This window comes from Lepisosteus oculatus, chromosome 25 (assembly GCF_040954835.1).
Source record: "Lepisosteus oculatus isolate fLepOcu1 chromosome 25, fLepOcu1.hap2, whole genome shotgun sequence".
NCBI lineage: Eukaryota > Metazoa > Chordata > Actinopteri > Semionotiformes > Lepisosteidae > Lepisosteus > Lepisosteus oculatus.
This window is the reverse complement of record NC_090720.1, coordinates 3,160,949-3,188,948: the sequence shown is the minus strand read 5'-3', so window position 1 is coordinate 3,188,948 and position 28,000 is coordinate 3,160,949. Positions and strand designations below refer to the sequence as shown.

General features: G+C 37.2%; 1 protein-coding gene across 3 annotated transcripts in view; it reads left to right on the top strand.

Moving 5' to 3' along the window:
• The first annotated feature begins 10,893 nt into the window (after positions 1–10,893).
• cfap74 (cilia and flagella associated protein 74) overlaps positions 10,894–28,000 on the top strand; it is a 53,650-nt gene continuing 36,543 nt past the window's right edge. For 2 of the 3 annotated variants that reach the window (XM_015337235.2, XM_015337233.2), the window contains exons 1-14: positions 10,894–10,943; positions 11,716–11,853; positions 13,493–13,586; positions 14,336–14,485; positions 15,702–15,800; positions 16,601–16,705; positions 18,072–18,245; positions 19,309–19,419; positions 21,190–21,292; positions 21,648–21,805; positions 22,324–22,543; positions 22,878–23,072; positions 26,694–26,867; positions 27,359–27,477. In XM_015337235.2, coding sequence (XP_015192721.2) covers positions 11,748–11,853; positions 13,493–13,586; positions 14,336–14,485; positions 15,702–15,800; positions 16,601–16,705; positions 18,072–18,245; positions 19,309–19,419; positions 21,190–21,292; positions 21,648–21,805; positions 22,324–22,543; positions 22,878–23,072; positions 26,694–26,867; positions 27,359–27,477 — 1,808 coding nt within the window. In that variant the 5' untranslated portion in view covers positions 10,894–10,943; positions 11,716–11,747. Of the gene's footprint in view, positions 10,944–11,134; positions 11,379–11,715; positions 11,854–13,492; positions 13,587–14,335; positions 14,486–15,701; positions 15,801–16,600; positions 16,706–18,071; positions 18,246–19,308; positions 19,420–21,189; positions 21,293–21,647; positions 21,806–22,323; positions 22,544–22,877; positions 23,073–26,693; positions 26,868–27,358; positions 27,478–28,000 lie in introns of those variants that run through there. The other variant, XM_015337234.2, reaches the window with a different exon arrangement.

Here is a 28,000-nt window from a genome sequence, read left to right as displayed (position 1 = left end):
TCTTCTTTTTAGTTAGCAGCTTTGCTGTTCTGAGTAAATCTGCATAATACATTATAATCCTAAAAAAAAAACTGAAGTAAAAGACTAGCTTACCAGAGTTTCCAGTGCTGTTTAAATATTTTTGCATTTCATATTTTCATGTTCCAGTGCCTGACATAACTAGTTCTTGAAGCAATATGTGCTGAGAAGACATTGCGAATCTAATGCTTACATACTGTATAATCATGTTTCCAAACTACTGTAGTAATAACATTGGGAGAATGAATGATTGCATACAGGGTTTACAGAGAGCAGGAAGGGAAGATTGCTTTTAATGGTACATTTGATATCATTATTCAAAGTATGGCAATACAATTGACTAAAAAAAGAATATATGTTCTGTGGGATCTTATTTAAAAATGTTGCCTTTATAGTAAAGATACATGCTACTGCATATTCTATAAATAGGAAACGGTACATTTTTGCACAGAGTTGGTCCATTAAGCTGCAGTAATGCAACAGAATGCTTTCATATTCCTGGTGTTTTTAAGTGATTTTTGCATCCATTGTAGAAGCTTTGTGGACCTCCTTGAGACACTGTCACTCGCCACAGAGGAACAAACCTATCTGCAGTCTCCAGACAAGGTATTAAGACAGCGCTTCACTCCACAGAGAACGCTGTCTGAGGACCCCGACTTCGCCTTCATCCCCCTCTCTCCTTCCAGAAGAGCAAGCATTCATCTGAAGTTTCCACTCTGGCTGGAAATCGGCTCTTATCTACGGCAGCCGGGCGGGATAAAGCCTGAAAATGCCAATCAGAAGTTTAACATTTACGGCAATAAAACTTTGATGGCACACTCCAAGAAGACTTTTCTTATGTGAGACTCAAAGGAAGAAAAAAGGAGCTGCTGAAAGAAGAGGATGGCAAATATTGCAGAGATCTCATCATTTTTTCTAAGAGGATAAAAGAAATGACTTAAGCAAGAGTCAAAAGCTTTTAATATTGGCTTCCCTGTATATATCTTTTAAGCTATAGTTTATAATGTGTGGACTCTGCAGAAGGTATTAAAGTAATTCCCAAAAGTGCCCCTAGTATCCCCGCCTTTAGAATACTGAATCTCGGTGATGGGATAGCTCTGCTAAAATGAGCTAGCAGAATGGCAGATCTTAAGAAATATAACACTTGATCAAAATAAAGCTAAATTCTGAGCTTCAGTGAGATTTGTGTGATTGGCAAAAAAAACATTACGATATCCTTTGCAACACAGAACAGTTAGTTGTCGTTTTTTTTATTTTAAGGGTGTTGAAAAAAGGAACACAAGTCTATTGCCATGGCATCAATAGATGTAGAGGACGTACGTTTTAGATGTCAGAACAGCACATGGACATGAAGACCACAGCTTTTCATAAGACAGCAGTTTCCTGTTTGCCAGTCTACAAAAGGCAGGTCAAACTAAGAGAAACACTAAATAAATACAATAACAAAGCTGTTACTGCAAACCTTGACACGTTAAAAGCTTACCTTATGACAAGTGCTGTTTTCAAGCCTCAGTAGCTGTTCTGTTAGACGCTCAAAGCTTCCCTATCCGAAGGAAGACCTCCTGCCTTGTTTTTACTACAGCTGCTGGCGATTAATGAGATGGTTCAGGATTTAATGGATCATGTGGTAATGGAGCTCCACTTCTCCATGCTACAGCTGTCAAATATGTTTTTATACAGCTTAAGACAGTTAAAGAAGCTTCGTTTGGCACTGCTTAAAAAATCTGTCCCCTTCGGAGCTACTCAATTTTTATAGGTGTCTTCTGCTTGTTCATTTCATGAGTAATTGGGTCTGTGTTTCTTTGCATTGTTTTAAGTCAGATTTCACTAGTTAGAAGTAAACTCATGTTTGGCCCACTGTAAAACAGCAGGACAGGTGAGCTTTGCTTAGAATCCAAGGCAATTCTTATTGACACTTTGCCAATAAGTGGCAAAGTGTCAATAAGAAGATGGAATGAAATATACTGGTGGTTTTTGTGGTTGGTGGTCGAAGTGGGTGGGGTTTTTGCGTTGGTAGTAGTGGCGTAAAGTGATGCAATTCTGTTTTTACGGCTCTTGCTTTAATGAAGTGATGCATTTCTCTTAGTTCCTCTCATCTGCAATCATTTCAAAAACAAAAGAACCAGGAAAGAAGCAAATGTAGGCGTTAGAAAGTCAACGCAAGGATACGGATGGATACTTCATAAGTCCTTGGGCAAATCAATAAGATTCCAGAGATGCTTTCTTTAAACTGCTCTTTATATGCTTATGTGTAGTATGGAAAGCTGTGTGCAACGTTCACTACAACGATAGAGATAAAATAATTGAAAAGAAGCTTAAACACAGCCCAGATTTTATTCACCAGCAGACTCCTTCCTTCACCAAAAGCCCAGAAGAGAATATTGTGATGGACCTAAGCAGATCTTTATCAAGAAATAGTCTGTCTTGTATTTTTTCATGCATTGTAGGACATGCCTTCATTTTGGAACTGGAGAAGCTTTGAACTTTTAACGGTACTTTAAAGACCACACTGTTATGAAGGACTAAGCTGACACAATGCGTATTCTCCTGGGTGACATCATCTAAGCTGCCAAACCTTTTCTTTCCCTTGTCTTAATTATTTCAGTTCTCAGAAAGGTGTTCTTTCTAGACAGTGTGGTAGCATGAAATCTAAAACCTAACAAAGGAAATTGTAGGCTTTAAACAACAGCAAAGGGAGACTAAAACACAGTGTTTAAAACTAAATAATGAGTCAGCAGAGGAACTGTTGCCTTAGGAAATACAGTAAAAATATTGAAATGAGACTTCAAATGGTTGGACCTTTAGTTTTGTGATATATTAGTTCTGTGAGCTTTGATGTCTGGGGCTCTAAATTAATAAAATATGTTTTAGTCTCATCTCCTCATTGTGTTTCATTAAGATATTTAGAATTTACATTTCAGCCTAAAATCATGGTTCCCCAGCACCTTGCACAGCAGAAAAAGATGTCCCTGCTATTTTTGCCCTTTACTGACAACTAAAATCCTCTTTCAAGACTACCGGCACTCGGAGATATTAACAAAAAGAAAAAGGCAAATTCAACAAAATACATCTCGAGGCAAGCTTCCTACTCAGGGAGAGCCAGAATGTGTAATCAAGTGAATGACAAATTCTGGAACTTTGGAGTACTGTATGTAAGCGTATTCATCCCTGGAGCACAGCTTTACATTAGGAAACCTTTGTGTTAACTGTATTCCTTTGGCAGAAATACTGGTTGGTTAGGGAAAATAAATTGAACACTTGAATCATGCCCCCTCGTAGTCATCTATGTTCAAGACTAAACAGGTTCAGTTCCTTCATCCTGTCAGTATGGGGTATTCCTTCTAGCCTGGGAATGTATCTGGTCACTCTTCTCTGGACTGGTTCGGGAGCAGCAGTATATTTTTGACCAATATTAGACACTATATTCTAAACAAGGTCTTATTAGTACAGTGTACCATTATTATGTAACCTTACTTGATTTAACTTATACATTTTTAAATAGATATGCTAGCATCTTGCCATTGTCTAAGCTGTAAATGATGTAACATAACATAAACAGCTTTCTTTTTTGGATGTAGCTTCTCCGGGCTCAGTGTTTACCATCCTACAGTATATTTCTAGTTTATGTTTCTGATATCTGCATGTAACACTGTGTACTTGTCTGTATTAAATGTCATCTGCCAGGCATTTACCACGTTTTGTATTTGCTCTAAATCTTTTTGAATTTCTTTCATTAACTTTCTGATTTTAAAATCTTACACAATAGTAGCAACAGCCTTATGTTCAGGTCGTGTCAGGGCTGGGTGGATTTGAGAAGGAGCCATGTGAGGGCTATGTGAACAAAATTAAATCTGAGCCATGTTTTGTTTGTTTTCTAAGTAATTTTGAGTATGTAGTGTATTTATCATTCTGGAACATTTTAGCCCAATGGATTTTGCATAAGCATGCTTGATCGACATTAAGAGAAGTTAGTTTTAGATCATTAAGTTTTAACTATATTGGCCTAAGGGTGAAAGTATGTGTGTTTAACAAAAGGAAATTGATTAATTTCAGCCTCATTTACCTGACCTAACAATCCAATTCATCTGTTCTGCATTTCCCTGCTTATATAGATTATTCAGCATTGTGGTACTGATGTGTTAAGTGCTCGTTTTAACACTTCCTTATACCGTGGCACACCACAAAAGTGTGTATACAATCTAGTTACCTTGCTAATAATAGCAAAATGCCAGGAAGCAGGAAGGTTTTTCCATCACACGCACAATTCCCCCACCCCCAACCCCCCGACACACACACACAAATTCAGGTTAGGCCACATAAATTGTGGTGTTCCAAATCTGATTTACTGCACGTCATTATGTAATATGAACACAGAAGGGGAACACAGCCTGCTAATGACAAGATCCTAGATACCTCCTATAATAACCAAATAAGCCATTTACGTCAATAACTTGGAGAGTACCATTTTATTCAAATGGGCATTTGCTGAAGCAATTTTAAGTAAAGGACCTCACTCCAGTGCACAGCCACAATGTTCCCCCCAGAATATGAAGCCACACTTTAGCTTTCTGGAACCCAGCACCCCAAACCACTATTCCACTGGTACAAGTCAGCTGCCGGTGTGTTTCCAATCTGAGGGGTCTAAAAACCAAATAAAAGCCAATCCTGACATTTTAAAAAAGAAGAAGGCACACCCTGTCATTCTTATCCATCTCATCATCTCATCAGCTGCTTCAGTCTACTATTTAGCAGGCATTAAAAATCAACTAAATATAATCATAATAATATGTGAAACTTACACAAGACTTACTATATATTGGATCTTGTGCCTAATACTAGACTGTATCTTTACTCTGTCATTTTTGTAAACTGTGTTTTACGCCACAGAAAGCATAAGAAAAGTATGTGGGAGTTAATCAGTATAGTGCCAAAGGAACAAAGTGATTTTAAAAAACGATACCTTAAGAAGGTTTAAATTCCCTCCAGCAAAGTCAAGAAAACATTGAAGTTTTTGTAAAAGGTCATATGCATTCAATTACAGAAAGGCGTTTTCATCTAATGTATCTTTTTGTGCATGCAAAGTAATTTAAAGCAACAATGGTAAGCAACGGGAGGCTTTAAAAACTTCACTGGTGCTCTCCTGCCATGTGCATTGACTGAAAATAGTCCCTCTGGAAATTGAAAACACTGAAACACGTCAGTTTGGAAAAGAAAAAGAAAAGGCCAGGAAAAGAAAAGGCTCTTTTTCAGTTTTGTTAAAATGATTTGTTTTTCCAGGTTCAGGTAGTCTTTGACTTCCCTGGTTTGTCATTGCTGTGATTGAACTGGCACTGCAGCCTGTCCAGCCCTCCTCCAAGGGTGAGTTCCCTTTACAGTAATACTAAGAATATTGGCCCATACTTACTTTATACAAAACGTCTCTCTCGCTGTTCTCCCTCCACCCCATCTACACCTCTGCAGCAGCTCCCTGGCTCATTCCTTGTGACAGTAAGGGGGGTTGGTCAGCCTCAACCTTACAGTCAGGCTGCCATTCTCTCAGCTAGGCGAATTACACCAAATAACCTCTAATGCATTTGTCCCTCTCTCTCCTTTTGTAGGATCTAACCAAACGACTGAATTGACATTTGGAATCACATTGTTTAGACAATGTTCACTGAATTTTGATTAACGAGACTTAGAATTCCTAATGTCTGCGAACATAAGAAAGGTCACAAACAAGAGTAGGCCCTTCTACCTCAGTAGCTATCAGCTAAATACTCAATCACACTGAGCCGTTTCTTGAAAGAAGGCAGAGTTTGAAACTTGAAAGAGGCATTATAAAGTGAGCAAAGACAAGCAACCAGAATAACTGTGTTTGATTTTACTTTGCAGTTTTTACTGACAATTAATTTCTTTCAGTTTGAGCATCCTGGTTTTCACTTAAAATATTCTTTAAAAAAAATGAATTTCCCTTATTTGTCATAAACAAAAATAGGACGTCACTGTAAGAGAGTGAGGCACTGTAGGTTACAGAAACTGAATCTCTTTCATCTTTAGCTGCAGAGGATGCAAGGGGACTTGATACAAGTATTCAAACTCCTGAAATATACTGACAATGTCAACCGAATGGTAAAGCAAGAGAACAGGACACAAACAAAAATAAAAAGTTATTAATTAGGGGTGAGATTAGGAAGCGCTTTTTTAAAGGGTGGAGTCGTTGTGAAATAAAGTTTGTAAGACCATGGTCTGTACTAAAACATAAATAACTCTTTGTCCATTGAAACTGATTTCAGAAGACCTAATTCTGACAGACTAAAGACTTTAAAGATTTAATCAAATATCTGGGGTGTTCCACCTAACAATTAAAAAATTAACAATAAGTGAGCATTTTTTAACATTTTTACAGAAACGTTCATATGTTTCCTCCTCCTTATTCCCCTGCCACTGTGGATTCAATAACTATTTTTCAACTTCTGGCTAACTGGGAATTGTAGCCTACAGAATACAGCAGTCACAGTCTGGTCTTAAAGCCCAGAAATAAAATCCCTTTACGCACCTCAAACAGTTCAGAGAAAAAAGGAGGGAAAAGATTAGAATCTTTGGAAAGTTAAAACAAAACTCGATACAAAACTGATTTAGATTCTAATTATTCTACAGCCAACTCTGCCAGAAGAATTCCATACAACTTTTCTTGACATTCTTCACTGATCAGGAATTTACTTGCATAGCAACGTTTTGAATCGACACTCATTCTTAATGTTTTTTTTTTAGTGCAGGTTTAAAATGATATGCCCTGACACTCCAGTGCAGCGGAGCTAGGCATTTCATAGCCTGATGGGATTCGTGTTGTCATCTTAACACATACAGTGGTTCCTTGCCATGTCTGAACATATCTTACAAGGGACAACAAAGTAAGTATAATCGCACGGTATATTTCAGATTTAGTTTGTGTGAAATCCAGAAACCCCCTCCCTCAAGGACAGATGAGCACTTTTAAGTGCCTCCAGAATGCGAGTCTGCAAAGTAATGATCATGCCAGAATAAAGAAACAAGGAATCATTTCTCTTGGTCCCACTAGCATCTGCTATAGAACAACTTCTTGAGCTCCTTTGCAATTCTGTTTTGTAAAAGGTTGAGTTTACAGTACCCTATAGTACAGTACAGTCCTGAAGTCAAATAAATAAAACAGTAAAGCAATATCCTGACTGGCGTCTTGTCCTGAGTGTCTCCTGCCTTGCGCCCATTGCTTGCTGGGTTGTGCTCCAGCTCCCCTGAGACCCTGTACAGGAAAAAATGGTTTAGAAAACAGATGGATTGAGAATAAAGTAATATCCTATCTGGAAAATATCGATATTGGGTGATTTGCATTTCTAAATATCATATGTTACTGGTGGTATTAAAACCTACAACTTTGCCTGTTATATAATATCAAAACAAGAAATCTGGTTGAAGTAGTAACTGGAGTCCATATGGGCAAGCAGGAAGGCTTAAAATAATCCATGCTGATTTGATAATACATAAAAGCCTTAAGCGCAATAAGGTATCAAATCCTTTGTTTCTTAGTGCCCTGTCAATGATGCTATTGCATTTCGAGTAAGTCTTTCATACTCACGCATGGTGGGCTGCATTTTGTATTAAGTCACTAAGGCCTAAGCGCTAAGGCAATGGTAAGTCATTTTGCAGGTCCTATATCAAAGTTTTCTTCTGGATTTTGTACCTTAGCAAGGTGTTTTATGCATGTATCAATTAACACAGCAGCACAAACATGATGTCACAACCACTCAAGGAATTGTTGGATACTCTTGTTAATCTAGACCCACTGCCAGGGTTAATAAACTGTTGCCTAAGAAAGATGCATTTGCAGTCACTGGTTTTCTTGCAGAAGGCTGAAAAGGATAAAAAATCAGTTAAGATATAACAGATTTTTCAAGGAGGTAATAGGAAGTATTGTATGTAATAGAAAGCACATGAGCAAAAATATGTAAAAACAATCACGTAATGGATTTGTAGGAAAAACACATTTATGTGCAAAATTCCTGTTTCTCTTTTATGTGTGTTCTGGTTAAGCAAGGCCATCAAATGGGAGTTTCTGCCAGTAATGTCCTACATATTGCAGGTAATTCCCTGAGATTCTAACCAGCAGCATCGTACTGAGGCTCTAAGCAAGTTCTTTTTTTCACTTCTTCCACCTCCTCACTTCCTAGAGCTCTTCTTGACAGGGCAGCACTGTCATTGGCTGTGAGCATGGCCCACTTTTTCCCTGGCATAAATTAAGCCAGGAAGCTTAAAGTCTTAAAGGCACATTAAACCATTCTCAGCTTAATTCAGAAATGAAAGGTCTTTAGTTGTTATTATCTGCTTGCTACACTAAGAGGTGTGACCTCAGCTGTTGCTGTTGAATTACCTCAGTTAACCCGACATAGGCACTCCCATCCAAACCCCTCACCCCTGCAGCTACAGTGAAATAAACAAAATGAAAGCTGAATGTAAAAGAGTTTTGAGCAGTGGGACTTGTAGTGCTTTCGCATAAGTCCCATATTGGGCCTATTAGAAGATTTATCCTTATTAAGGAAAGCCTTGTGTCTTTCTAAAGAGTTGGAACACAGAAGAATAAGAAGGATTACAAAGAGAAAAAAACATGTGGCCCGCTTGACTTGTTTGTTTACTACTATCTTACCAATCAAAACATTTTGTCTTTTTATTTCTGAAAGGACCCCAGACTCCCACAATCCTCAGTGTAAAACTATGCTTCCTGTCTTCTGTCCTAAAGGGCTATAATGATCATTTCCACTTGTGTTGCTGCTGATCGTGAAGTACGATCCTTTCAGGATTTATAATCCTTGAATCACGACTCAAATGTTATCTCCTCTCTTCCAATCTAGAAAGATTCCTTAATCTGTCAGAGTGTATCATCCCTTTCAAACTAGGAAGTAGTCCAGTTGTTGTCCATTGTACTGCTTCTAGAGTAGCAAAATGTTTCCTGTAAAGTGATAGCCAAATTGAACACTATATTACCTATGGTAACAAATTCTCATTTGCAGTGATGACCTGGAGACCCATTTAAGCAACACAGTATGTACCAGAGCAATCTGAGTGAAGTGGGATGCTTTTGGGGGCAACAGCAGTCACCTGGGATTTGAACGCAGCTCCTACCACAGCACCATACTGCTCCCTAATGCATTGTACATATGTTGTCATTTACAATCATTTTGTATTCATTTTAAGTTTTCCACACACAAAAAAACAGAGCACAACATTTCCCCCATCCCCAAAGCTCACACACACACGCACGCACGCACGCACACACACACACACACACACACACACACACACACACACACCTCCATGTTAAATCCACTAGGGTGCTAGGGTGTCTGCATAAGAGCTGCTAAAAACCAGCTTGCCAGCAGGGCTGACAGAAGTAGCATACAATACGAGATTGACCATGTCAGCAGCAGCCCTCCAAGACTCCATCTGTCCCTGCAGCTGCGCCATAGATACAAGCAGGTAGAGCCCCATACGAATGCTGTCTAGATAGGACAGGATCCAGAGGTCAGGGGAGGGGAGGTGGAAGCTGCCAAAGCAGTGCCAACGCCTTTTTCCCCAACCCTAAAAACTCCTTCAGGACACACCTGAAGAAGGCTCCACGACCGAAACGTTGTGTTCTCTTTCTTCTTTTTTTCAGCATGGAATAAACCTATTACTTGTTCCTTTGCAGCCTACGCATGCTGACGCAGCGCCCCGCCTGAACTAAAAACTCCTGGTGCTGTGAGAGCCTACGAGTGGGCTGTCTATCGCAACAAGGGACAACGTGGCTTCATATCATGTGAAGTTCAAGTTCACACCCGAAGAAGGCTCCACAGCCTGAAACGCTGTGTTTCCTTTCTTCTCTTTTCGGCGTGGAATAAACCTTTACTTGTTCATATCATATGGTCTACAAGGGGTCAGGCACTACAAGGGGAGATCATTTGGATGATTAGGCTCTTAGGAGGCCAAATTCATATTGTCCTAAATTTCTTTAGCATTCACATACAGTGGTTCCTTGCCATTTCTGAACATATCTTACAAGCTACAACAAAGTAATTATAATCGCACGGTATATTTCAGATTTAGTTTCTGTGAAATACAGAAACCCCCTCCCTCAAGGACAGATGAGCACTTTTAAGTGCCTCCAGAATGGGAGTCTGCAACGTAATGATCATGCCATAAAAGAGAAACAAGGAATCATTTCTCCCTTAGCATTCAAGTTCCTATTCCTATTGTTAACGTCAGCTAAATATTGGTATTGAAGCCTCTCTAACACATACAGTACATGGAAGAGGTCAGCCTCCCAGTTTATACAGGCAGGTGGAGGCTGACAGACCTGTCCGCAGGGGGTCAGCATGGGCCTGTGCTGCATGACGGAGACGTTAGTAAAGATACTACCATCTTCAGGCTTCAATTCCCAAATGCACAAATTATTTTTACAAAACTGACCTTGTGGCAGAAAAAAAAACGGTGGTGACGTACACAGTTTGTATGCGAATTCAGTCTTATCAAAATTCTTCTATGCAGTTTTCAGACTAACAAGACTAACTAATTAACATGAGGAAATATATATATATTACAATACATTTCTAAAGAAATATCAGCTCCTTCAGATTTATTGGTTAACATGCAAGATAGAAACACGGAAGAAAGACAGGTTTTACCATTCCATTTAATTGGTGTCATAAACAAATCTGTTTGCTATTTCGGTGAACGTATGGTTCTTAGGAAAGCCCTTAGCTGTAATACATAAACTGAAACTATATTTAGCGAATTTGTATATTGTATTGTTTCCTAAATCAAATAATTGTTTCTTGTTTTAAGACTTATTTAATGGTTTATCCCCCTACAAACTAATGGTCCGGTCCTGTCGCCTTGGAGACGGGAATAAACAATTTGGACCCTGAGTTAATGCGGAGGTAATGTTGGAAGGTTCTATGTAAAGTATAATTATTTCAATTTTTGTCTTAAAGTTTAATCAGATTAATAAAGAGAATATATGCTTGTTGTATTAGTAGTTGTGCTGAACTTTACAGATGCCCCGAAGGCTAGTTTGTAATGTTTATTGGAACCAGAATTATTTTTTATTTGGGTAGTGTTTTCAAAAAAGGTCGTGGCTTCATTATTACCGCAGCATTTATTTATAGCTGTTTTAGTGCTTCTGGCCTTTTCTATGAAGTGTACCGTGACAGATTAGTGCGTGTTTGGTATGCATTAAATGCAAACTAAAGAATCATGGAGACGACCCCTTGAAACTAGTGCATGTCATTCATCGCGCAGTGAACTACAACGCCTGTGATTTGTTGGAATGACGCAATGACATTTAAAAGCGTGTGCAAGGTGTAAATGAACAGGTAAAATCGGTGGTCGGTGAGAAACCATCAAATTAAAACCCAGTCTGAGGCCGCATTTTAAAATTGCGATTCCGGGGGGCAGCTGCGTAGTGTGGTAAAGTAGAGTCAAAACATGGTAAAACCTGTGCAGAATTTTGTGCTTATAAACATTTCTTAGTTTAGCTGTATAACACAGTATTATATAAAACCACAGACGGATAAACGCATTATTGTATGGGCATGGTGAAAGTTTTGGAAAACTTGGAAAGTACGTAATTGTATAGGCAGGGTGAATGTGGCTTTGGAAAATTTGAATTTGCCTCGGTGCAAATTTGCTTTTGTTGTTTTTGTTTTTCAGGTGCAGGCTAGGCCGGGCTGTACTGGATCAGAATGGACGCGACTGAAACCCGGCCGGGTTCGGGAGGAGAGATGTCAGCGGTTTCTGCCGGACACACGCCACTGCAGAGCGGATGGACTGACGATGACCAATCTGCAGGTTAACTAGAGCTGCCGTCTTCGTCTCCTGCTGCTCAGTGATCTGTGGGCACTAGTCTAGAAAGATAACCCTTCTTTCCCTTTACTACCTTGCAACGTTTAATGAATAATATGGATGGTATATATAAGGTGTGTGTAGTGAAAATTTGATCAGAAATTCATTTTCAAGATATCACTGTGAAACTGAAAAAATAAATTCAAGTTATTTTTTGGGGGGGGGGGGTACGTGTGGAGTTTGTGCTTTCTAAAAAATGTAATCATTCTAGAACAGAGACATTCATAATAGTTTTGGCTACAAAGTTTTTAAAAATGAATATGTGGCATCATCGCTTATCCTATACAGTACTTATTAGAATCAATTATTTAGGTGGTAGGGCCTAATATGAAAATAATTGGATGTAATTATATCAGTCATTACAAAAGGAAACAGACGAATGAGTGAAAAATACAATTTTTTGGAAGGAAAATAGATTCTTATTGTGTCATTTTTGGAAAATGTACTACTACAACTTTTATCTTTCAAGGAATTTGAAACCTGCGTTTCAAAAGTCTATTAGAAATACTGTCACCCATGAAAGAGGCACAGAAAAAAAGCGAATTTTTTAATGCTGCAAGTTTTAGAGGATTATGAAAGTTTAAGCCACTGAATTAATGGGGAATATGCTAATTATTCAAAGCTGCTTATAAGCCAATTAACTGCTGAATACTTTCTAACAATGTTCAAGATATCTTTGTGCTCTTGCATCTACACAATGTCTCAGTTTTTTTCTCATGTGTTTCATTGCTTCTTGAAACAAATGATAATTGTTTCCTTTGCAGTCTGGCAGAGCCCATTCCCAGAGTTCTCTTTCCTTCCTAAATTGTCTTTTAGCGCTTGAGCAGTCCGCAAGATGTTTTGTTTTTTTTTTACTATTAGATTGTGCTGTTGAGAGCAGTAACATTAATTTGGGCAATCACTGTGACGTCTGGGAGCTATGGCAAAAATACTAAGGCTGTATGTAGCATGTTGAGGAAAAGGATGATGCAGTGAAGAAAATAATACAATAAGAAGTTGAAATTGTCATGCTTATTAATAAATCTCAAACCCCAGCCAGGTGTCGGCTTTGTTTATAATGTAATACATTTGCCCAAGGTTAATCAGTAATGCAATCATAAATTGTAGAAAGACCTCATAAAATTTCCACAATTCAACAAATTATTTAAATGTAAAATAAAATAGCAGTGATGGAACCTATCATGGAATTTGCAGCTGCGGTGTTCTGTTTATTATTTTAAAGAGTATTTTCCTTCAATTAGACATTCCTTGGAAATAGATACTGTACAGTAGTTACTATATATACTTGCTACCAAAATTCTGGTTGCCTGTTAGAAAGTAGTACACTTACAGTAAGCAACCTAATGACTTTTTGTGGACAACATACTCTCTGATGTTTCATAAATCTTGTTGTTTATCTAGGTCTTTCTTTAAAAAAAAAATCATACTTTAGCTTTTATAACTGGTTCTCTGACTGTGTCCTGATTTTTGTAGCAGTGTGTTTACAATAAGTGCTTCAGGGAAAAACCGCAATTGCTGCATCTCAATAAAGGAGTTTTTTTTTTTTTTACATTGGCTAATTAAATGATTTTTTTTTTGTTTCAAGATGAGGAGGCTGACAAGGAAGGGTTCCGAGATGAAGACACATTGTTTCCTACATCTGCAGATGAATTTGGAGGTTTCAGCTCCTCCTCTAGCTGGTTAGTGTGATGTGGATGCATGGGATTTTTGGAATGTCAAATTGGGATAAAGAATGTGCACAAAATCTGCCACATTTGTAAACCTGTTCAAATTCTTGTTATAAGTGGAGAAATACAGGTCTAGTTAATTTAACAAAGATAAAGAAAGTATAGTGTAATGCACTGTAACTTATTAAATTAATTAAGCAAGGCAGGAAGTTCAAGAGGTGATGGAAAACAGTAAGCATGCCTATATAATTAACTTTATTGTTGGTCTCAGAGGGAGACAGAGAGATCATTATTTTTCTTTCTTTTATTTTAAGTATTTTTTTAGTATTTTAAATATCTAATGAATAACTTGTGGTATTTGGTGTATAAGTCCATAGATAAGCATCTGTACTTAAAATATCACTTGTTTTAGTCTTATACTGTATAAATGTATGTGGCTTAAAGTATTGATGAATGAAGCTGAGATGTAATCCAAACAATGTTTTGAGCAGTAACCTTTAAAAGTATTATTTTTTGAGTGTATACTGTAAGTTATGTCTTACACTATAACCTAATACACTTTTTTTAACCATTGCCCAAAACATAAATATACAATTTAAAATAACATGTAACAGAAGCTAAAATGAGCTTACTCTTTCCTTTTAATTAATTACAGAAACATTATTTGACCTTCATGAACACCATATTCCACTTTAGTGTCTGTAAAAAATAATAATAAAGCTCTAGTAGTTACTGCTAATTCCGTGTCTTCTGTCTGAAAGGGAAGAGGAAGAGGCTGTTCTGACTGAAGACCAGGACCGCAGTAAAAAGAAGAGCTATGCTGAGAGAGTGAGGATATTCAAGCTGCGAAGAAACCTGGACCAGCTGGACTCCTTCTACAAACAGAAGGAGCACGATGTCCTAAAAGCCAGGTTTGTTTCTATTAGAAATTAGACTTACATCAAGAACAGAACCCTGGCAGCATCTACTCCCTTTCCGGACCAGCTCAGAACAGAAGGTTAATTTCCACATCAACTGGTTCATCTGTTAAAGCCCTTTTTACTTTACCAAAGAAATTATCATGCTATATTTCTACCTTTATTATCAGCCCAGATAGGACACACTTACAAAATAATACGCTTCCAAGTCTGTGGAGCTGTGTTTCTATGATCATGACTACGCTAGGTTTTCACTTTAGCGATGTAGTGTAATGCACTGTAGTTATTAACTAAAGAAATTACGCACTGCAGAAATTTCCTGGGGTAATTGGAAACAGGCAGTGTGTCTGTCAAATTTAACTTCCTCGCTGGTCTCAGAGGTGGCAGGGAGATCATCATTTTTCTTTCCTTTATCTGTTTTTTTTTTTTTCACCCCAGTGGCAGATTGCAGTGATGCAGCTCATTTGATGGCAAAGATAATTCACATTAGGAGGCCTGGAGCTGATCTATAGCAGTGATTAGAAAAGCTGTGTGTAGGGAGCTGGTGCTCTCCCCATGCCAGTGCACCTTCGTCTGCTCCAACCCGGGGCTATGAAGTGTTCTAGCAAGCGTGTCTCTCTTACTACCATGCAGCAGCTGGAATGACAAGAAAATGTTAAAACTGGCATCTACAGTATAGTGCATAGGAACTGTATGGTGACGACAGTAATGCATTCCCAGACAGAACTTATTCCCTGACCGCGGATTCAGCAGGATTCCCTTGACTGGATGGGTAGCCCCCCTGTTTCTGAAATTAATGTTTCAGTCTTGTGTTTGGGGGTTTTATCAGGTCAGTTTAACTGCTTACCCCTGCATGGAACGTTACAGTGGTAAACAAATATAGAATTATCAAATTAAAAGTAATTATTTAATAATACCTGAGATGTAACTGCTTTTTTACTTTGTTTTTGTCTGTTCTTCTGCAAAATTGAGCTTATTCATTTGTATTGAGACCTAATTTATGTCATTTGAAATGCACCATTTTTTAGGACAAAAATAGCTTCGCGTTGTTGCTGTACCTGCTGTCCCTCCAGAGCGAGATAATCCAAGACAGAACTGGACCCCATACAGAGTTAAAGACTGCTGTCTAAGCCTGCTCAGGACATGCTGTCTTGTGTTCCTGCCTTGGCTCTGAGACCCACAGACCGACTGTGACTGTCTTTGTTGTAAGGGAGGAACTGAAGGCGTGCCGGCTACGTATCGCAGAGCTGGGGAAACAACGAGACGTGGTGGAAAGAGATATTGAGGAGCTGAAAGAGTCTGAGAACACGTGGGTAGACACCTGGAAATGCTCGACCACCAAACTTGTGTATTCCTAGGTTATACGTCTCACACACAGAGGAGCTGCTACTCTAGAACTGTTGTTATAAAAACACTGTAGACTGGAAAATAGATGGCTTTCAACAAGAGCTTCATACTTAAGACCAGTCATTATACTTTCAAAAAGCTTTATATGATTAAATGGTGTGTGATGATAATGGTCAAGCTCATTCTTGAGGAAATGAGAACCTTCCAGGATGTTATTAGGCAATTAAGAATGAAATTAATTTAATGTTTTTAAAAATGTCAGTAATGTTTATACGGGAATGCAAAAAATCTTTATTTCTCTCATTTCTCTGCTATGTACCTTCTGATAATGTATTCTCTTCATGGGCTGCAAAGCTATTAAGGAGGTGTGCAATGGGCTACAAGACAGGTTAACTGGATTTTGTTATCCATTCACCCCTTTCATTGCCTTTTTTGCAGGCGGCTGCCCATAATGCACCTGCAAACCTTACTTCTAACCCACTTCCAAAGAGAGCTACTATGACACAGTTTCCTTGAAGAAGGTCTTTTGTAGTAAGCATAGCAAGTGGCACTTTGAGAGCTTTCTTATACACTTAACAGGCTGTCAGCTCCCAATGGCAAGTGATATGTTATAAAGTGAAATTGAATTACGCTCTGTACACAAGCTGAATGCAAAAGTAGTTTTTCTGCCTCAAGGTATTCTAATTGTTCCCCATTTTACAGAGTTTAAATATTCATCTTTTTTTACTTTTATGCTGTTATTTTTGTCCTGTTTCTCAACAGTGCAGCGTTGTTCCGCCTGCGGGCCCTGCACAAACGACTTTGCTCAGAGCTCCAGGGGGAAGAGGACCTTGAGTCACAGATAGAAATGGCATTGACACAAAATGAGTAAGTCAAAGGGGACGAGAATCTTGATTTTTCTCTTGGCTCCAACCAGGGGCTGGAAATCTGGCTTTGTGTTTCTGACCCTTAGTCTGAGAGAGTATTGCAATACCCATAACCACCAGATCCATTTCTTGTATAATTGTAACTCTGTTTTTGTTCTTTTTTCCACCCATTCTGCACATATTCTGCAAGAAATCTCTTCTGTTTCTAGGGAATACGTTTTGGATTTTGAGACCATCACTTTGATATTGTGCTTAACAGAGGAAGCTACTGAAGTGGGAAACTTTAAGATCGTGATATACATTTTAATGATCATAAGAACAGATTTCACTAGGCAATCATCCCTCACAACACAAATGTTTGTGCAGCTGCAACTGTATTATATTATTCAGGACCAACTATCTCAAGAAATTAACAAACTTGAAGTGAATATTGAGTGTAAAGAGGAAGTATTTTTTTATAGCCAAAGTTAGCTTATTTACATTTGATGTGTATTTTAATTAATTTAAAGTACAATTGCTTATATATTTTGGAAAAAGAGAGCTTCTTGTAGTCTAACATGCAGCTGTTTCTGTTCAATTACCCCAAAATTTTCTAAATGCTCATATTTGATGAGGTTTCAGACATCATTTCCAGCAAAGATTTCAAGCCCTATTGCTTTCATTGCATTTTTTCTAAATTCCTGGGAACTGTCTGTCAATGTGAGAGTCAGAGATACCATGCATGGGTGCTCATCATATTCCTAACTGCCTGCCTGTCTCCTTATCTGCCATCAAGACGTCTCAGCATAATTTTCTATGCAGTCTGCTGATTAACGTGGAGCATATGCTGGAGTGAGGATTTAATTTGCAACTCTTCTACTTGAAAGACACACGGCATACAATAATTTAAATATAGAATTATTTGTTTTATTTTTAAATTGTGAGGCAAATATCAAAATGCAAAATACGTGATACTTTAAAGAAAGCCAGCATCAGTGGTAAATTAAGGAGCTTATCAGCTTTCAAAATTTAGAAACAGGCTTTGTTTTTCTTAGTTGATGGGTATTAATACAGCACCACCCAGCTTTTTATAACTTCAGACTTTAAAGTTATGACAATATTTTAAAACTTTATGTTTTAAAATGGTTGCATATCTTTAATTATATTTAAAATGTGAACAGCAACAATATTAAGATTAGACACCATTATTTTATGATTGTTATTGGTAGAAGTAGATGCACGCTCCATTAATTTAGAAATAATAGTAGTAGAAGTAGACACAGCAGTATTCAAAGTCTGAATTGGTCGCTCGGCTCTGTACTGTGCTCTCTGTCTCGGGGTGTTCTTGCCTGCAGCTGCTGAAGGATATTGTTGTTGTGGTCCGGCAGGCTGGAGCTGTGTCAGGTGGAGGTGGAGCTGGGGCGGTTCTCTCACCTGCGCCAGGAGCTTCAGAGGGAAGAGCAGGCTCTGGAGGCTCAGCAGGAGCAGCAAGCTGCCCGCAGGCTACGGCAGGAAGAGACAGCTGCCAGGGCAGCCGAGCTGAGGCACCGGCTTGAGAAAAAGTGATTTGAGTTTGTTGGGGAATCTGTGCAGTTACTTTTTGGTGATTGAACTTTAGGGGCTGTTAATCAAATATTTACTACACCCCAACACATCTGATGTGTTGTGATGTCTGACATCAACAATGATTGCTCAAAGCAATGTTGAGACACTTTTCTTTCTATTCACACAGTGAAAATCTGATCCCTGTGTAATATTTTGAGTTTTTTTCTCCTTATGTAAATAGGATTTCCTCTTTAATTATTGTGTTTGAAAACATATTTTTGAAATGCTAGAAAAACGTTTTCATAGCCTGACTACTTTTTTATATGATGTGACTCATTGTTCCACGTTGGGCATCTGGCATCACTGGAAGTTTAACTGCTCAAATTACGGCAAAATTTGCTTTCCATTCTTCAACTCACTACTGCCAATTTGTCACTTTTCAGTATCGGAAAATGGGAAGCAATTAAAAACTCCTGCAGAATTGCCTTGTATATGTAATGAAATACATGCCATAATACCTAAAAAAATTAAATCCTGGATGAGATTGGTTTAACAGATCAGTATGGGGCACGCTGCACAATATGGATAAATGTATTGCATGCTGGAGTGAAATCACTTAACAGCAGAAGCCTTTCTTGTAATAATCGTTTTATGGGACTACATGTAGAGAATAAAAACAAATTGGTTAACTGAGCTCTTTAATTTTTTTACCATACATTCCTGTGTAGTACGTATTTCTTTTCCTGCAGCAAAGCACAGGTTTTGATAATTACTATGCTTTTCTATCCAGTCCTGTTTGCATTTCAATTAGGTGTGACCATTTGGATGGTCTGAATTGTCCCTTTTATATGGGCCTTGTCAAGGGTGTTTCAATGGCGGTCTATGACGAAACAGAATCAATGCAGGATGATGGATCTTATGGCCTCTTCTTATATGTGGTCTTTCTTTTCATCACTTCCTTAAATAAAGTCCTAGATTAAGAATAAAAAAGTACATATTTTAATTGAAAATTGGTTTATTCTCTAATATAAGCTCTCAGCATCTAAAGATCATTTTATCTCTTCCTTTGTTTTTTACTAGAAGACAGATGAATTCCCTTAAGGAACGAGAGGCTCAACATCGCAAGGCAGTGGTGGAAGCAAAGCAGAACCACAAGAAAGCTGTTTTGTATCTGAAGGAGACAATGAACAGGTAATGACTTCATTTATCACCCAGCAATGAGAGCTTAACACCTGGTAAAAGTAAGATGATTTATACAGTATAGCTTTCTGATACCGAAAAAAGAAGCTTGATGGTTCAGAATAAATAAAGGTGCTTACTTCTGCATAGTCTACTAAGATCTGTGAGTAAAATATATTATAATTTATGGTATTTCATACTCATTCAGTATCTTCCAATATCTTATTTTTAATTTAATTTTGAAATTTGAATTTAGATTGCATTAGTAAATCACCTTTTCCAAGATGTTTTTATTGAATAACTGTCGGATCAGAGAACCATAATAGGATTATCTGTGTTAGAAAACATATAATTCAGTTAATATTTAAAAAAGGAATCTAATGATTTGTGAAATCTGAGAGAGATATCTTTTTAAATTTTTTTCAGCTTTATTGAAAACTGAAGAAAAACACAACATGATTGATTTAGCAGTCAATGCAGCAAAGCAATGCTGAAGAAATTAAAATATGCATTCACTTCAGGGCATTAACTCAGCTGTCAATATGAAAGATAGGAAAAAAGTCTTGCTTGCAAATTTGAGCTGTTTACTTTCTAAAGCTGCAAACAACACTGGAAATTATGTCAAACAATGAATTTTACATTAGTAGTTTTTTTTATTCAATAATGCATGGCACTATAGTTTTCAAATTTACCCCATAGAATAGTATTGGCAAATATTTGAGTCGGAACACTAGTCTTCTGTCAAGTCTACTGGTTTCACATACCAGTTCTGTATCCTCTTGGGACATTTGGGAAAAATTGTTTGATCTCTTAGTTAACTTAGAACGGGGGTATTAAGCTCTAGACTGAAGAGCTACTGTGTCTTGGGGGACTTTCACCTGGAAAGCTGATAGGAATTGATAAAGTGGACCAATATCACCAATAATAAACTAAATTAAGAGGTCAGAAAGTGAGCTGTATTGGTTTTATGTGGAAACTTGGAGAGGAAACCACCAGTGATGTTGGTGTGGAGAAAGATTGGTGTGATGTTGTGTTTTAAGGAATTTACAAGAATATTAGTTGGATTAGTGAGTTTTAACAGCTACGAAAATATCAGGAACTCCTGCTGACAATTTTGTTTGACTTATTAGAGATGCAAAATTAACCTGATCAGTAAGTAGTATGTATTCCTGAAATATTATAATATTTTCAGACCAATCCCAATCCATTCCTCAAGCAGGTATGCCTGGCATGGTATATAGTGAGGGGATTAAATTCCTTGTGCCACTGCTTCTACCTGTTTTTAATGGACTTGTTCTGTGGAAGGTATTGAATGTCTGTTTTTTTTCCCTCAAGCCAGCCAGGCATTGTCTCCAATTTTTGCAAATTTCGTGAAAAGAACAAATTTTGTTCATTATGGTGAGGGTAATGTAGTAAAATCTCTTTAGGAAAATGTTGTTTAATTTTAATTTGTAATCGTATGTAATAAAAAAAATAAACATTCTATATTTATTTGTCTTATATTGTTTGTCTTGACCTCATTGTTGGTGGTGGTTGTTATGCTATATTTTTGTGTTGGACTCTGCCATAAAACCTTCCCTTAGGGGATAACAAAGTTTTAATTTTGGAAATTCCTGTTAAGGACTCATGTTTTTTAGAATTCTAAAAGTGGGATGATTGAAATATTGTACAAGTTTTTGATTTTGTAAAGCTTGTATTCCTTTGCATTCTGAGCTGTGTCCTGGTACGAAATTAATCAATAACTTGTCCCTCTGATGGGGTGCTCTGTTAAAACTCTTCTAGAATTCGTCAGAAAGAAGCAGAAGAAGAGATGCAGAGTCGAGAGCAAATGGAGAGACGAGTACAGGCAGTGCTGTCACTGAAGACAAATATTGCAGCCACCAGGGTGAGACGGCTTGAAACCCATTGCAGGAGTAATAACTTCCCTTTCAAATAAAATAAATCTTGGCCTCTGTATTGTAGAAACGTTCTATTCACAAGAATGTGTTTTCGTTTGAAAGGTAGTGAGCCATTTTGGTGTGGACCATAGGCATTTCTATTTTATCCAAAGCATAGCTGTTATTAATCCCTGAGTTTAGTGATTAGCAAATCCTTGCTGTTCCACATTGCTGTACGTGCATAAACATCAGCAAAATGTAAATTCTGCTTCTGTATGGTGGATGTAATTTTAAAGCAGAGGCGTTGTTGAAGAACTCATGTCTGACTTTGTACAATCATATCGGGGTGTGCTTGGGCTTCAGGAAAACCTCCACGCTCTGCAGGCGCGTGATAAGGCCAGGATTGCAAGGCAAAAGGAAAAGGAGAGACTGGTGAGGGAGTCTGTGAGGGCCGAAGGGGGAGACGTCACTAAGTACATGCACCAGCAGAAACAACTGCGGGAATTAGAGAGGAAAAAACGGTAGGCTTTCTGAGCTCGGAGCCATGCCACCCAGATAACATTCTTTGAGGTTGTTTTTCATTGTCTAGCTTTTATCTATTGTTTTGATGTGTAAAGACAAATCTAATCGTTGTCAGTTTTGAAGTCGAATCACGTCCATAGGTGTCTCTGTCATGTGCTTGTCTGTGAGGAAACTGGTTGAAAGATCAATGGCCTATGAAGTCATCAATGAAAAAAAAATAACTTCCTGGACCTGTTTGAATAGCACGTCACCCCTCAACCTATTCACACAGAAGTTTTATAATCGTACCGTTTGTAATTAAAACTTAAACAAGCTAAATGTTCATACTAACAACTGAAAGATTTGCCTCTGAAGCCTTGATACCTGTACCTTATCATTGCTGTGTCAATGGAAATGAATGGGAGCCCTCTGAGACATTTCAGTATCTGTATAATCTATGTCTTTGGGGTAAAATCCTTTCCTTATAAAACCATGTTCCTTTCTTTCTGTACTCCTATCTTAATATTTTCTCTTTAAGAGCATTTGAGGAGCAACAAAAATCCAGGAAAATACAAATAATCTCTAAGATCCTACAAGAAGAAGCCTTACTGGAAAAACGCAAGAAATACCAAGCTCAACATTTTCCCACATATCGGAAGAGCCTGGATAAGGCTACCTATTCTACGAAGACTCGTGAGAAACTATTGGAGTACTTAGATTTAACTTATGGAGAAGCAGATGAAGAAAGCTATTCTCCAGTAAGTAGGAAAACCTACTTGATGAAATGTAATGTACACTGATTTCATGTAAGAAAATGCTGTCTTGAAAGCATTTTTCCTAATATATCTGCATTTCAGAAACATATTTGATAAAGAACTGTCCCATCAGTGACATTCCACCAAACATTTCTGAGGTTTTGTGTATAATTGATGAACAAGACGTTCGCCATTCAAAGACCAACTTGTTCAGGAGATGATTTGTAATTTGAGCTGGGCCAAAGGTTTTATCTAATTCAGGCCCCCATTAATTTGGTCGTTTTAGAATAAACATAACCTTGATATGTGTTTTTCCCCTTTTCTATTCTGTTCCCAGGAGTGGCGCATTCCTTCCCCATTGTCAGAGGATGAGAATCCGGTTGCTGAAGATGGAGCTGCGCTCCCCGAAACACAGCCTGACTCTCAGGGTTCCCCTGAAAGAGATGACAGTGAGGAAGAGAGGACAACAGAAGAAAGTCTTGCTGTACCTGAATTTACAGGCCTATGGGAGCAGAAGCATATAGAATACAAGGTACAGGCTGCATGTATATTTCAGTCTCTGTGGCTAGATCATGCTAGAAACATGACCTTTTTTTCTAGAATTATTTGTGAAGGTACAGGAGCACACAGGCTCAGGGTAATAGACCAAAGAATCAAGGCATCCATTCAAAGTTAATTCAAAAAGATGCTCTACAACATTCCTGATATCAGTGTAGTTTTATGTATGTATATTTGTGTCATTGCCCCAGCATTCTGTTTCCTATTCTGTTTCATTTCTGTTTGTTTGCTCTAAGAAAATCCTTGTGCTGAGAAACTTCTATGAGTTTATAGTGGGAGCGTTCTGATAGTTTGTTGAAACATTATTGATTGAAAGGGGAGCACCAGAATTCTGGCCTACATCCATGCTTATAAACAGAGATGCAGCGGGGACATCATCTGTCTTCAGAACAGTAATTGAAATACTAAGTGAGAGAGACATGGAGTTATAACAGTGCTTATGAGGAGTTTATTGAAAACAGTGCATTGGTTCTCTGAGCTCAGTCATTTTAAGGCATCTATGTAGCTAAATCGCCCCTGCTCCAAAATTTGTGATGACAGGCATCACTTCTTATTTGCTTGTACTTCTGACGTTCTCAACATAACATGACATTCAGCCCTGCTAGTTCTGTGAGTGAGGAAGCCAAGTGGAAAATATAGTTTTAACATTTGGTTCAGAAAATCATGTCATAATAGCCCATTATGGTTGCTCATCTTGTGTTAACAGGGGATTAAGCTGAATCATGTAAAAAGCTGGGAAACTTTGGGTTCCTTACTTATTAAGCTATGACTTTTTAAATTAATTTTTTGGTTTTGAAAACTGAATGGGATTACTTACTTAATCAAATAGCAGATGAAGATGATTTTAAAAATGACTAGACCTATATTGTATGTCACACGAAAAACATTCTTTCTAATATAATAATTCTGACTCCTCATTGTAATGTAGCCTCCATGAAAGACAAAATTTAGTTAATGGCTTTATTCATGGTTGGGGATGTTAATACTTGTGACATTTATAGTCTTTTAAATAACTGGATACATTGTGTGTATAATTTGTTTCAGGACTGCTGGAGGCAACAGAATGGAGCTTCACTGATGTTATAATAGATTATACTTTTAATAGCTGTTTATCAGCCCTCATTTATTTCTTGTAAAAAGTACCGTTATAATATCATCTTCTGTTTTATTAAAAAGTTGCAGATTCCATAGCTCATACTTCGACCTAATTGGCTTTGAAATTAAATTAGTTGTTTTTTAACACCATTAGATGTAAAAAAGCTCATTAACCCCCTGGTAGCTATCGCATTGTGTGCCATGTTGTGATGTTCTGAGAAAACGTAAGGTTCTTTGTTTAATAGTTTATAGAACACTCTAAATAATGAATTGCCATCCATACTATCAATATTAAGATCACAGCTTTAAAGTGTTTGTTTGTGTTCTGTTAAATTATTTTTTAGATTTGGTTATGATGTCATTCTTTTTGTATGACGTATCCGAACTTTCACTGCTATTTTATAATTGTTGTCTCCTTCACAAAGCAGAGGGTGTTTTGAGAGGTGATTCCAAATGGATAAAATGTATTCAGTATTTGCCATATTAACATAACATACAAAAATGCTAACAGCCAGATTAAGAAGTAATACTCCCTCTATCTAGCTTGACATTAATGAAACTTCCTGTGCTTTTTTTGACATCTGCTATTATTTTCTCTGGATAGAAATAGTATTCCTTTAGAATTCAGAACATAAAAAATGCATTTCTCTTGGAGATATCAGCTTCAAGTGGAATCAAGCATGTAAAGACACATTGGGAAATTATACATTTCAGTTTATAGTGTTATGAATAGCACTAGTTGGGCTTCCTTTATATAAATATAATTCAGTTTGACATTCACATTTTTAAACTGTATGAAATTCTGATTGTCTTTTTAAACTGAATGTGTTTCACTTGAGTATTTCATGATTTTAGCCTTAAAGATTGGATTAAATCATAACATAGAGACACTAAGCAAATTACAGAACAAAGACATGGATGTATGGCATTTATTTAGTCATGGTTTCTTGCTTCTACCCAGTAGGGAGCAGACATCAGTCACTGGGCTTTTGGATTAGCTGATGCTGATTCAAAACATGAATAAGGCACATGTTAAATCAAAGCACAATGCATCGTAGTTTCAATAAAATATGTTTTTATGTTTGGGGGATCTATGTAAGTGTCAAAAGCCTGTTCATATAATGCAAGTTATTAAACCTGTCAAAACAAGAAATCTTGACTGTGTGCTGATGTTTTAAAGTTGGATGTATTTTCTTTGAGCAGTTATTCAGTACTTTCCTCTGGTCAGCCCCCAAAGAATCCATTTGCAGTGGGCTACAGGGCCTGTTCATTTTCTTGAAAGTATTTTAAATTTTTCCTGAAGGTTAAGAACTGCTGCCTGCCATTATTCATTTTCCACAGTGAATGTAAAAATGCAGTAATTTCCTTTTCTGAAGCACTGGTCCTGACAGCATATTCACAACAGATTTCATAGACAAACATCTGGTGAAACAGCCTTGGAAAGAATTTGGTGTCTTTACCCATCCAGGATTAAAAAGTGAAATTAGCTTTATAGAAGAAGCCCATTTAGATTATCTTTAATTATTAAAAACATGCCTTGGGAAATTTAAACTTATGATATTAAGTGTTCTTTTCATGTTTCTTTTAAACATACATTTATTTATTAAATTTAATTTCTCATGGGATATCATACCTCTTTCTAAATTTGAATGTGATTAACTCAAAAATCACAAAAACAGACACAAAACTCCATCAGAAAGTGTAGATTCAATGAGTTGAACTTACTTAAAATTGTGAAAACTCAACACAAGGATGTTTGCTTTGTCAAACCTAGATTAAAGTAAACAGTTTCTATATGATACTGGATTTGCATCTCTGTGTAAACTTTTGATATATAGATTAATAATCCTTCTCATGACCTGAAACACCTGAAAGACCTGAAAAACTATTATGCAAAGACTGCATTCACACAATCCCCAACGGCCTTAGCTCCTGCATGCTGTGACATTGCAGTGAATATTTCTTCATTATGAAAAATGGGTTTGTTAATCTAGATTTCTAATTGCATATTTGCACCATTTACTGACAAGGCACATTGAAATGAGTCCGTTCATGTTATCAAAGTTACTAATGTGGAAATCCTCAGGATTTGGTTTGCTTAAATCTTAATAGGAACTAACATCATCACATGTCCTGAATTTGACCAAGACTCATTTGTGCTCTCCTAGCTCAAGCAGTGATCCCCAGTGGTCAGTTATGTAATCCACGATGTGCACACTCACAAATAACCAGGTCATTGTTTGACTTACTTTTGTAGATATTTTACAACATTTCCAACAGAATCCAGGTGCCAAGTATAATGTTCTTCATTTTCCTGTTTGCTTTTTTTTCTTTCTCCAGTGTAGTTTGACATCTTGACTGATCACACCTTCTAAATACTTGCTAAATAACATTCTTTCTTACTGAAAATAAAACAAAAATAAGAACTTCTGAACTATGAAAACTTCTCAAGATTAAGTGTTTGCAATGTATGTTGCCAAATTTCTGTCTGTTTTACTAGATACCTAAGGATGATGCAAAATCCAAGCCTGTCAATTTAAGCAAAATGGACCAAGAGATTTTAGCTCGGACTCTGGAGAAGCAGAGGAGTGGAATAGTGCGAAAGCAAGTTGTGGTTGGTAGGGAATTTAAAGGATGCCCTTTCTACAGCAAACCAGAAGTCATTCACTTCAAGGTACCATTGGGTCCAATCTTGTGTGCACTCCATCTCCCATCTAAAGACTGCAGCAATAAAATTATCTGTTTGTGTCTCCGATATGTAATGGAAAGGAAAATAGTACTGAAACCATACTGATTTCTAGAAAAAAAGCTTTTCACTCATATAGATCTATCATGTTGTTGATTATATGCTTTTAGACTAAATTAATTTTAATTTAAAAGGTTTTAGAGTATATAGCTTTCAACCACATACGTGTATTCCACTTAACCTACTTGAAGGCCATCTCTTGCAATTGTAATCTTTAAGTTGTCAAAGGTGTTAAATCCATAGAGTACACAACAAAAATGCCACGTTTTTGTGTTATATGAATATGAATGTTACATTAATTGAACAATTGGACATCCTGTTGAGACTGTCCTTTAAAGTCAGTATCTATAATTAAGTCATTAAAGTATAAAAGTATTTTAAGAAAGGGCTTCACTCTGTGCCTTTTACACCTGCTTTAGGATTTTGATGTCGGAAAGACCTATAAGAAGAGGGTAACTCTGACTAATGTCTCCTACTCAATCAATTTCTGCAAGCTTTTGGGAGTTAGTGAGCACCTGAAAGATTTCATCTCTGTGCAGTGAGTATTGGTGCTTTATTTGGAAATTGTTTCGTGTTGAAATTCTACTCTGAGAAAAATCTGGATATCCTGTCTTAATTGGACTTTCTCTGTGTCTTCTGTCTTCACCCATTTTGTTTCTGAAATTTTTGAGTCTTCAATATTTGGCTCTCCATTCTCTTTGAGTTATCTTGGGGGTTTCAGTTTCAGATAAATTAAATTGTCATCGGCTGTGATGTGCTCTTCCAATATGTATCCTTCATCTTTCATAACCTTGATATTTGCAAAAATATATATTTTTTTTAATTCTATGTAAAGATGGGAAAAACTCTTAAATGAAAAGAATAAGTCTAGGACTTCTGCACAGCAGTGTATTGCTTCATGAAACAAGAATGAACATTTTTATGTAATAAATATTCCCTCATTAAAGACATTCAAAGCCACAAAAACCCCAAGAAAGGTAAGGAGCGATTATCCCCCATATGGTCAGTATTATCAAACATGTTTATTTCTTAAAAGCTTTTTCTAGATTAACCATTGATTT